The 11,510-nt window shown below is 39.3% G+C and overlaps 1 protein-coding gene across 1 annotated transcript; it reads right to left on the bottom strand.

Annotated features, from left to right (window-relative positions):
* Positions 1 to 1,811: 1,811 nt before the first annotated feature.
* Positions 1,812 to 8,298, bottom strand: LOC116246210 (putative Myb family transcription factor At1g14600). Its single transcript, XM_031617962.2, has 3 exons — positions 7,923 to 8,298; positions 2,301 to 2,428; positions 1,812 to 2,163 (listed from the first exon to the last, which is right to left on the bottom strand). The coding sequence occupies exons 1-3, from the start codon at positions 8,296 to 8,298 to the stop codon at positions 2,104 to 2,106; spliced, it is 564 nt and encodes a 187-aa protein (XP_031473822.1). The 3' UTR covers positions 1,812 to 2,103.
* Between the last annotated feature and the right edge of the window lie 3,212 nt (positions 8,299 to 11,510).

Here is an 11,510-nt window from a genome sequence, read left to right as displayed (position 1 = left end):
CTCTTTCTTTCCTTCTGTCTTCTCATCCAGTCTCTGTAAATGGGAGGCCATCGCCATCTCCAGCTCTCTCTCTCTCTTCTCTCTGCCCTCAATTCCTCCTCCTGCTATCCTATGGAATTTCAACATTGTTTTCTCCTTAATGAATGATATGCATAAAAGAGAAGAATTTTCGTAGCATAATTTGATAACCGATTAATAACATGGTGCTGAACCTGACTGGTAAAGAATCATATTTTTAGGTGCTAAACTTGTGAAGAATCGTTTGTCATCCATCTTTTCAAGGTAGATGGTTCAAGATGGACAGTCGAAAGGGAAAAAAGAAGAAAAAAAAAGATAAAGAGTAATTTTTTCTCCTTATGCTTCTCTTAGTAAAGTAATTCCATACCAGTATAGCACCCAACCTCACCATGTAGTTCTCTCTATCTCTCTCACACTGTATATAAAAACCTAGTGCACGATGTGGGATCTACAAAGCTTTACAGAGGTTTTAGAAGCAACGTCAACAATGGAAGACAGGCCAGATTCTAATGGTATGGTTTCCTTCTCTTTTAGGCAGTGTGTCGTCTTCTAATAGCTTTGCTAAAGCTTTACTGCATGCACATAATGGGCTGAAACAATAATCTTGAAGTCAAAACACTAACTAATGAGTTGCTACGTGTTTAAAAAGTAACATATTTGGGTTAAATTCATATATATATATATATATGGGCTGAAGTTTGTCTTAAGTCACATACTTGCGTCTTGTCTTTACATGATGTCAATTCACAAAATCATAAATCAATCCCATATCTTCCAGAACTCTGTCCATTCATTAAACTACAAAAGTCCAAATTACTAAGAGAACAATGCACGTAGAATTTTAGTGGTAATTCATTTCAACAATGGGGCTTAGCTCATTAGCATTACCAGAAAATTTGGTTTGAGGGACACTAATTCAATAACTTTTGATATCCTATATACAAATAATCAAATATTCCAAAATAATAATATAAAAATAAACATATTTTGTAAGGCAGGCCTACACCAAACCCCATGTGGCTCCGCCACTGATTTAGCTTGGAGGTATTCGAACCAAATCAAAGCCTCGCCCAACTGACATTCTCAACTATATATATATATATATTAAGGTCATGTTTGATGGGGAATAAACCTATATTTAGGTTAGGCTACGTTTATGGACCCCCTGAACCAAGAAAAAGTGCTACAAAAAGAGGATTACTTATGTACCTAGGGATTCTTTTATAGGCTCTGTCAGTTGGCGAGGCTTTGATTTGGTTCGAATACCTTCAGGCTAAACCACTGGCGGAGCTTCATGGGGTATGGTGTAGGCAGTTGCCTATACCCACCTTACAAAATATGTTTGTTTTTATATTATTATTTCAGAATATTTGATTATTTGTATATAGGATATCAAAAGTTATTGAATTAGTGTCCCTCAAACCAAATTTTCTGCTAATGCTAATGAGCTAAACCCCATTGAAATGAATTACCACTAAAATTCTACATGCATTGTTCTATTAGTAATTTGGACGTTTGTAGTTTAATGAATGGACAGAGTTCTGGAAGATATGAGATTGATTTATGAGGAAGAGGAAGAAGGCTTTTTGTTCTTGACGGTCATGCGAGAAGTCATCTTCCTAGGACATTGGGATAGGGGATGGCTAGAGACGGATGGACAAGAAGGAATATCAGATTTAAGGGGTTGAATATTTTAAAACTAAACCACATAAGTCCAGAACGCTTTCAGGTTCCATTTTTAGGCATAATAACATTTAAATTTTAAGTGTACTATAGAATAGCATTTTCTCCTGCCAAAAAAAAATTCCCCCCAGCAATAGTTCTTATCACAATCGAAGTCCTCAACAACCAGAACCACTCCCTTAAGAATACTATATCAACTTAGAATATAATTAACATAATCAAATGGCGCACTTAATCTATATCCAACATGAGATTTGAGATTTAAAATGTACGCTCAACAAAAACAAAAAAAGAAGAGAGGCCCACATGCCATGTTTACCACGGAAATGTAAGAGAAGCTATGGCTTCGTGGCTTACGCTAAAAGAAGCAAACTTACCAGCATTAGAAAAATGTGTTGGTTTTCATAAAGAGAGCCCTGCAAAAAGCAACTCCAGCTCTTCATCTTGTGAAATTGTCCGCCTCTTGAAAACCAAAATGAAAAACGCTTCCAATAGGGTTTCAACTTTCAAGGTTCTACCGGAAACATGTTTAATTGCTAACGCAAAGTCGTTACTGGATACTGTCAATGGAAATTTTCAACAAAGCACAAAGGAAAAACCTGAATTGATATGAGTTGCAGAATTTTGTTCAGAACCCGCGTTCGATGAGTTGCATAGCTGCTGTGTGCAGGAAGCTTGTTCACAGGCGCCCTCTTTTGTTCACTTTGTTCTGGCGACCATCGAGTGGCTACGTGTTCTTATCACTAATAAGATAGTTACCTAATTAGAACTCATGAAAATCTCTTTTGGTCACTTCATGAAAATAATTTCTGGAAAACTGAAAATGGCGTCCTGCAAATGGCTCTAAGAGAGAAGGAAGCCGCACTGGATACATTGGTTTTCTTTGTTTCGATTCTAGAAAGGTTCTATGTATATACCAAATTTGGTATCAGTAGTTTATATTTATGTCTTTCTCAATTTACCATGCTCTGCGGCCATTTATCTCTGCTCGAATACCATATCAGTCAGATTCAGTTTGAAAGTAATAAATCAAACCTAGATCTATTTATTCACCTTGAATTCGGCGTCGAATTGACTTAACGAATTTAGTGGAAATCTAATTACAACGAATATCCGATCCGTTTTGAGCCGGCATTAGGGGTTCGATCGACCTTTTTTTTCCGAGAAGTGCGTAAACGTTTTCAATTTTGCAGAGCGCATAGCACCCAACCTCACTATGTAGCTCTCTCTATTATCTTTTTCTCACATTGTATATAGAAACCTGGTGCATGATGTGGGATCTACTAAGCTTTACAGAGGTTTTAGAAGCAACGTCAACAATGGAAGACAGGCCAGATTCTGACGGTATGGTTTTCTTAGCCGTGTGCCGTCTTTTAATAGTTAAGTCTGGGCACCGGGTTGGGCCACCGCCGGGTACCCGGTACCTGACCCAACTCGGGCTAGGGCTTAGGCCCTAAAAAATTTATTAACGGTCTTATCTTATAGGGCCCCACACTGTTTGGTACTTAATGGGTCGGGCTTGGGCTCGAGCTTGCGAGCGAATGTAATCCTGAGAAGGCCATCAGTAACTTAAATTTTTTTTTTTTTAAAAAAAAATTATTTATGTTAGGGCAAAACCTTCATTTCATATTTTCATTCTCACCATCATTAGAGCAAAAAAGGTAGAGGAGAACGGCGGTGAGATTGAAAGTAGAGGAAGCGCGAAGACAGATGGAGGAGAACGACGGTGAAAGGTAAACTAAACAAACTTTTTCCTAAATATCCTCTTGTAGCAATTCCAAATTTAGCATAACAATTTATGTAAAAGTGCTTCAGAATTGTTAAATTTATATCCGGTATCTATATCCAAGCTGAAAATAGAGAAGAAAATGCTAATTACACAGACACATTGAATTTCGTTTGTAATAGAATTTGCAGCTCTATCTTCAGGCACAAGATACAGACCAACCAACCGGGAGACATGATGCAACAATTAACATCGCCAATCCCACACAAAAGAATACAGACCATGACAGATGGTTTTTGTTTGAAGCACTTGATACTTGGTAATAGGACTTGAAACCCCAACCATGTCCTTACCTACCATTTATTCACGCATCCCTAATACCAAATTGACTGCGTTGAAGTAAACCAAAACCTAATACTTCGCCACTTTATCAGAAAAAAAGACTGCATGATTGTCTCCCTCTAAACTTTGTTCATCACTGAGAACTTAAGCAACAAAACAAACCTCTCAGAAGCACAGAAACAGGAACATAACTCCAATCAAGCTAAAGCAAAGAATCTATCCCATATTCAAAATTTCTCAGATCAGCATAATCACATAAAAGGACAACAAATCCTCTTTCTAAAGACCCTCAATCTCTGCAGTCATTCCAAACAGATGGGTACACATGTAAAAAAAAACACCAAAAATGGAACTTATTCAGATGTACACAAAACTAACATACAAACCTACACATTTCTCACCCTATCCGATCAGCACAACAATAAATGCCAAAACTTTACACTCAAATCCATGAATACATCCATCTGACTCCAAAATTGCATGTTTTCAGTGAGCAGCGTGTACCTTCACAAAGCAAAAGGGCGATGGCTGCGGAGCGGCGAAAGGGCGACGGTGGTGGGTGGCCCAATGGTGGAGCGGAGACGGTGGCGCCGTGGCGGTGGCGGACTGGCTGGGTGTGGCCCGGTTATCTCCGAAAAATCTCTCCCTGTCTCTACGGCTCTGCATCCCATGATGGAAAATACGATTAGGGGAGCGGGAGGCCTGCGTTGCGTTCTCATGACCTAACGGGCCGTCGAGCTGGGCCGGGCTATAGAAGTGATAACCGGGCCCGGCCCATTAAGATCTCGGGCTGCATCGGACGCACTCAAGTTCAACCTGATAAGAAATTTCTTCAACTCGGACCCGGCCCGACGCCCAGGCCTAATAGCACCTAAAAATATGATTCTTTACCAGTCAGCACTATGTTACATTAATCGGTTATCAAATTATGCTTCCAAAATTCTTCTCTTCCATGCATATTAGAAACTAGGGGTGGGCATGTGACGGGGCCGGGTTGGCCCGACTGGCCCGAAACTATGGCCTAGGCCTGTTACAATAAAAAAAAATTCTTTTTAAACTATAAAATAATTTTTTAAATATAAATTATATTTTAAATAATAAAAAAATATTATTAAATTTAAAATATAAAAATATTTTTTTAATATTACCAGGCCTTGGTACCGGGCCCCCGCCGGCAGCCCGGCCTGGCGCCCACCCATATTAGAAAGTGATAGTGAGGGGTGGAGGGAGGAGATAGATCCAACCATGGATCTATTAAAATAGCTTAGAGTTAGCAGTTACCTGATTAAACAATGGAGTGAGATTAAGGGGTTTCAGCTTGGAGCGGACCCCTATTCGAGTTCAACTCCTAAGCTGAATTTGTTGATAATGCTTAAAATAAGGCGAATCAATATACAATTGTTGCAGTGAACAGATCTCTAGCTAGAAAACAATTAGTCAGATCCTCCTTAATCAGATTTTGGTCACTCCCACTCAGATGTGGATCACTTGAATTTCTAAAACAGAATCCAAATCGGGCAGGAGTATGATCCCCCATTATTTAATTTCACGAGATCCGACTAATCGCATCAAATTTTTGAGTCATCCATTGGGTTTTACCTCTCCGATGAAACCCTAGCGAAAAGAACACAAACAGTGCATGCTCAGATCCACGCAATAATACGAAGAGAGCTGTTGAGATCCATTGAAAGCATTGTCGATTTTGAATCGGCCAGCTTTAAGTATCGTGATTCTATTAGAATTGTCATATTTCATCAATGGTGGTGAAATAAACACAAAGCCTCTGGACCTCTTCCACGATTGCTGAAAAGACTCACCCATGAATCTCCTGCTAAGTGGCACAATTAATTTGTGTATGAATTACAGTTTAATTAATTTGTATTTCCTCCGGATCGGAATCCCAGTTTTAATTCATTAAAATGTAAAGGATCCTTTACATCTGGGACCAGAAATAGCCACAAGTTTGGCATCACCAGATTGGAAAAAGACGGCAAGAGAATTTATTTTGACAAGGAATCCTCCAAAAGCAAATACGCTGCTTAAATGAGGAAAACAATTATATCTCTTACACAACAAATTATGAACACTAACAAAAACACAAGCTCTCATGGAAGTAAACCAAAAAACAGTGAGTTCTGTTTTTCTTTTTCATGTTCGTGATTCTCACGAGATACAAACTATTGCAGTATTCCTGCTACAGTGCCAAGAGAAAGAAACTTGCCCTCTTATTTCAATGCCATTGTTGAATTATTCAACTCTGCCTCCACCCTTACTTTCTGTGACTTGAAAGAAATGCTCAGTTCCAAGTTCACATGTTCTCTGTCCTCCGTTGCGTCATTTTTTTCTTTGCCGTGACACACATGAGGGCGAGAGAAAGTGGGAGAAAACAATGAAAAAGAATGGCCGCTTTGTTCCTCACGTGCAGTTCTTGTATGATTGTTCGCCTGTCCATCCCGTGGTATTTGTGGTGGAGCGAGGCCTAACTGCAGGTTCGGCAGCAGAGAGTCGATTGCCGTCTTCTTGTATTTGCCTTGAGGAATCTGTTCATATGACAGCAATGTAGTTATGGTCTCTTTGAAGCTTCTACATGCTTCAACAAACCATGGGTTTGAATGAGCCAGAAATAATGGGAAAGAACAAAGTTCCCGCAAAAGAATTCCAAGAAGCGCCAAAGTACCTTGTTATTACTCGAGCCTGCTTCTAAAGGAAACAGCTCCAACGACCCCGTAGAATTGGTAGCGTTACATCTTGTGGGTAGGGCAAGATGACGAAGATCCTGAGAAGCTTCTTCTCCTTCACCAGCGCTGCATTCATAAAATCGTCTTTTATTCTTCATCAGCCGCGCCAAGAGACTTCCATCGCTTGATGTGGTGGGTGGATTTTGCAGAATACAGGTACCAGGAGTTGGGCTTTCTCGAACAGAGCGAACCCATGGTTGTTTTAGCAGCTGATGATCCTTAGCAGCACTGTTGCCATGTAAGTTGATTCTTGGGGCCTCACCAAATGGTCCAAAACTAAAATGACTTTGAGCACTTCCTTGGAAGGCTGCACCACTTTACAGGGAGAGAGAGCAAGACCAATGTTTATATATATATATATATATATATATACATGTGCATATAAAAGAGAGTAAAGTCTAAATGGGAAAAGTAAATTGAAGTTGGCTTTCGATTACCTAAGAGATGGCATTGGCCGGTGAGTAAACAAGGATTGGGCAGAGTGTTGCACATTGGTGAGAAGATTATTGTTGTCGATACCTCCCACTGAACGATGCATATATATTTGCACACGCTCATTCCGAAAGTCCCATTTCCCTGCGGGCGTTGCAATTGATTTAGATCTACCATTTACACAAATATTGAAATAAATTAGTTTTCTTCTTGCAGGCAGCTACTAAATGTTTTCTCTGGGCTTTCTGCCGAAGAAAAGTGCACTTAAAGAACCCAGCGATCCATTCATTAAATGCCCTTTGAGAGAGAGAGAGAGAGAGAGAGAGTCTGTGTGTACCCTGTTCGATCTCATTCGCCCTCTTGCTCCTGTACATCTGGAGTGAGCAAAAGAAAGAAAGAAATATTATAAGAACGAATCACATTGAAACAACTAAATTAAATATTCTAGCGGAAGTAATTTCATCGGATCGTATTAGAATGTTATTCACCTGCAGATGACTTTTAATATGGCCCAAAGTTAACCCTTTCATATTCATTGCTTCTAAAATCGCCTTTGGTGTTGCGCCTACCAAACAGAATAACATATCATCAAAGTATCCAACACCGCTATATAATCCAAAAATTTTTCAATCATGAAGAACAAACCAATGACTCATATGTACATCGGATGGTATTGAATTCCTCGGGCTATCCATCCGTCAGAGGCGGAGCTCGGATTTTTTTTAAGGGTGGGTTAAACGGTCCGCGGGTCGAGCCAGGAGGAAAAAAGTTTTTTCAATATAATTTTTTTTTTCCTGCGCTCACTCTTACACTCTTGGCCCAACCCGCGGACCAACCCCCTTGTCACAATATCACACGCACATACTTATAAAGAATGAGTCCATCCTGATGTTTCACACACACAAACGTGCATGCGCACCCGAGAGGGAGACGTAGAGCCGTAGAAAGAACAAAAGAAAAAGAAAATTTTGAAATTTGCTCACAATCTTGGCCACCGAGTCTTGCGATTGCATGCAGGAAAAGCCGGTGCAAGTCCGGAGTCCAACGAAGTCTAGGCATATTAGAACGCGTATAATGCCTCGCAGGCATCAACGAAAATGGTTTCCGTTCTTTTTCTCTTTCTTGCTCCATGTCGAGATCACTATTTTTCTTCTCCTTCCCCTCCCTGTCTTGTTGATTTCGTTCTGCATCTCCATTAGATGGTACTTCATCTGTCACACTCATGACCTCACCTTCTTCCACGCCTACTGCTTCCAACTCGCTCTTTTCTTCCCCTACTCCATCTTCCCTGCTTGGTTCTGCACCTTGTTCCTCCTTTTCTTCTGTCTCCTCTTCTAGTCTTTGCAGACGGGAGGCCATCTCTCTCACACTCTTCTCTCTCCCTCTCGGCTCCTCCTCCTGCTATAGTATGGAATTTCAATATTCCCTCTCCGGAATGAATGATAAAATCAGAAATGGCTGGGAATGAAACAGGTGCTGTGTAAGAATTTGTAGGGAGTGAAAGAGCAGAGTGATGCACCTAAGATCTCTGCATTCGACACTTCCCTTACATGTCCATGCACGCCCTTGCTCTTTATATGGGATGTGATTCCTTACATTAATTTTTAAACCAAGTAATGATATTAGAAGATGCCTCATATGCGTCACCACCCCCTGCATGTGTAGATATATATAGAAGGACCATCTTTTTGCTTTGAAGTCATGGCGTCCGATCAATTTGGTGATATATATTCACAAAGTTATTGCTACCAGAATGGGACTTTCGGGGCGTTCGGTCAGATATGTTATACTCGGGCGTGAACTTAGTGAATGCCCTATTTGTGATTATATGGTAAAGGAATAAGTATATGATGCTTTCCCCTGGAGTTGAGAAAAAGATTTCCAATGTTAAGGCTGAGATCTTAGATATCTTTTGGGGTCCAAAACAGTGGCAACAGAAATCTATACCCTCCTTATTGGTGGCATTGGAAATAGATGTCCCAATCTCATAGATGGACTAGCGAATTTCGCATTTTAAGGAGAGAGGATTTTTGGGTTTGTAAAAAAGAAAAAAAGGAAAAATGGAATTCACAGCATCTTTCCCTACTTGAAATAACTGGAAAATAAATGCCATGTCCCGCCCTCTCTCCCCCTCCTTTTTTCTCTCTCTCTAAAACCAAAGTTTTTCACATTTTTTTATTATTTTATCATTCCACCAGATTGCGTAAGGTACATTATATATATATATATATATATATATATATATATATATATATATATATATATATATATAATAATCAACTGGTTATCTCTATGGTCGGATGGTTATTTTTTATTTTATGTTGTTAAGCGTCATCATAAAAGGTGCATTTGCAATGACTGACTACTGCTTTTAGCAACAGAAAAAATTATAAAATAGCGATCTGACCACACCAGATATATATATATATATATTAATTAGGGTGAGTTTGATAATAAAAAGTATTTTTTAAATTATAAAATAAATTGTATAATGTAAAATATATTTTTAATAATAAAATATATATTATTAAATTAAAAATAATAAAGATATTTTTTAATTATTATTGAGTCAGATCGAACCAGATACCGGGTACCGGACGGGTACCCACCCCATGGCCCATGCCTTTATATCACGTGTATTCTCAGTTGAACTTATATAGAAGTCACATTTTTAGGTTCTGTAAAAATTGCCGAATGCCAATTCACGAGCATTGTGAAGTAGCTGTGATTTTGGGTATTAGAAATGGGAGTTAATAATGGTCTACTGGTGAAGTTAATTAGATGCGATAATCTAAAATAAGAAAATGCATTTTTTATTTATAGTCATTGTATAACTAAAATCCTGATAATAGTGGAGGCAGGATCCATACGAATATGTAAAACAGACATTAGTGAACAATCGGGTTAATATTGAGAAGCCGGCCCAGACAAGATAGGACCCGAGATTACTTGCTAATCTGGTTGATCATCGGATTGTTTTGTTGGATATAAAGAAAACTTGAGATCTAAAAATCTCGTCAAATATCTTGAAGCCCGCGATGCATTCGAGGAGTTGTCTCTATAGGTGATATCTGAATCCGTATGATAATTGCCTGCTTTTTTCATTCAGAATTAATTTTTTTTCTGTTGGGCAATGTTGTAGAATAATTGGTTTCTGTATCGAATCGGATGGATTAATGATATTCGCCGCGACCTCTCTCTCTTCCACCCCTCCCTCTTTCTCTCTTTGTGCGGAAATCATGTCCCTCCGGCGTCTCTGGCCGTCTGCCCTCCTTGCATTCCTCTGGTTATCCGCCCTTCTAATTGCTGCTGCTGCTAGAGATCACCGGTAGAAACAAAGAACCAATGCAGACCATGGAGATGGCTGGTCATGCAGGGCGGAGGGAGGGGGTCAAATTTTTTTAGTTTGGCCCGACTCGTCGCTCTTTTTGACCCGACCTGTGAATTGTTTAGCGGGCTCCTAAAAAAAATCCTAGCACCACCCTATGGTTATTGGTAGATAAATTCATGATTGGTTTGGCCTGCTTTTATTTCCCCTTGTCCTTTTACTTTGTCATTAAGGGTTTCATCTCTCTTCGTCTCCACTTTCATTTCTACCTAAGGCTTATTCTTTCTACTTTTTACTGTTGACACCTTTATGAAATTGGGACTTATGGTTTGAGGTTTATGCTGTGGGTAATAATGGGGAGGAAGACGACTCCATTGACTGTTGGATCCTAACAGAACTAGATGAGGAAAGATCAGCTGCATCACAAATGATGGAAGTTCAGGTGGAACTCTGAATAGATAGGTTTTTGCAACTGGATTCGTTGCAAGGCAGTTCTTCTCCATTGATGCAATTTTGACGTGATTGGAGTAGAAGGTGGTTTGGTTAAACCTGCTTAACTGGGATCCGTTACATATCAGGTTTCTTTTGTCTGTATGAATGATAAACAACGATTTGTTGTAATTATGAAGGATCTTGTGCAAGGTCCTCCAGCGCAAGCATCTCAAGCTAATGGCTAGCAAATAAGAATGGAAGGTTGGAAGCATCAATGGCAACTCGTACAGTAAATTAAGTGTTGAACTAATTGAGAGTCATTCATTAGTAGCAGGCCAAAAGCTAGCAGGCACCCAGTGTCAACACTAAACCTTTTGTGCATCCTCACAAAATTCCTGCAAATCTTCCAAGGTCTGTTTCTAATTTTGGTTATGATTCATGACATCTCTTCTTTGGGACCGAATCTTGTCCTCTACTAATTGATGAAATTAAATTCTGCATGATTGTTTTCAAAAGTTGAATGCCTTTATATGGATGCAGTTGTCACTGAAAAATATCATATACCTCTATTATATGTCATATGTGCATGGCATGCATCTGATTTACTTGTAGCTAAATGTGCCTCAGTAAAGATTCTTCACTTAGACTGGAGAGATACCTTGAGAGGCTAAACTTTTTCATGCTACATGGGTTACTGCTAGGTGCCCAAGAAAAATAAAAGCATTAGTTTTATACCAAAATTTGAAGTGTTTGGCTCTACAGGTAACTATGCAGTTTGATTTTGGTTTGTATTCTTCAAATGGACTTTTTG

The sequence above is a fragment of the Nymphaea colorata genome, chromosome 1 (genome assembly GCF_008831285.2).
Source record: "Nymphaea colorata isolate Beijing-Zhang1983 chromosome 1, ASM883128v2, whole genome shotgun sequence".
Classification (NCBI taxonomy): Eukaryota; Viridiplantae; Streptophyta; class Magnoliopsida; order Nymphaeales; family Nymphaeaceae; genus Nymphaea; species Nymphaea colorata.
Note: the sequence above shows the minus strand (reverse complement) of the source record. Positions and strands in the feature narration are given on the sequence as shown.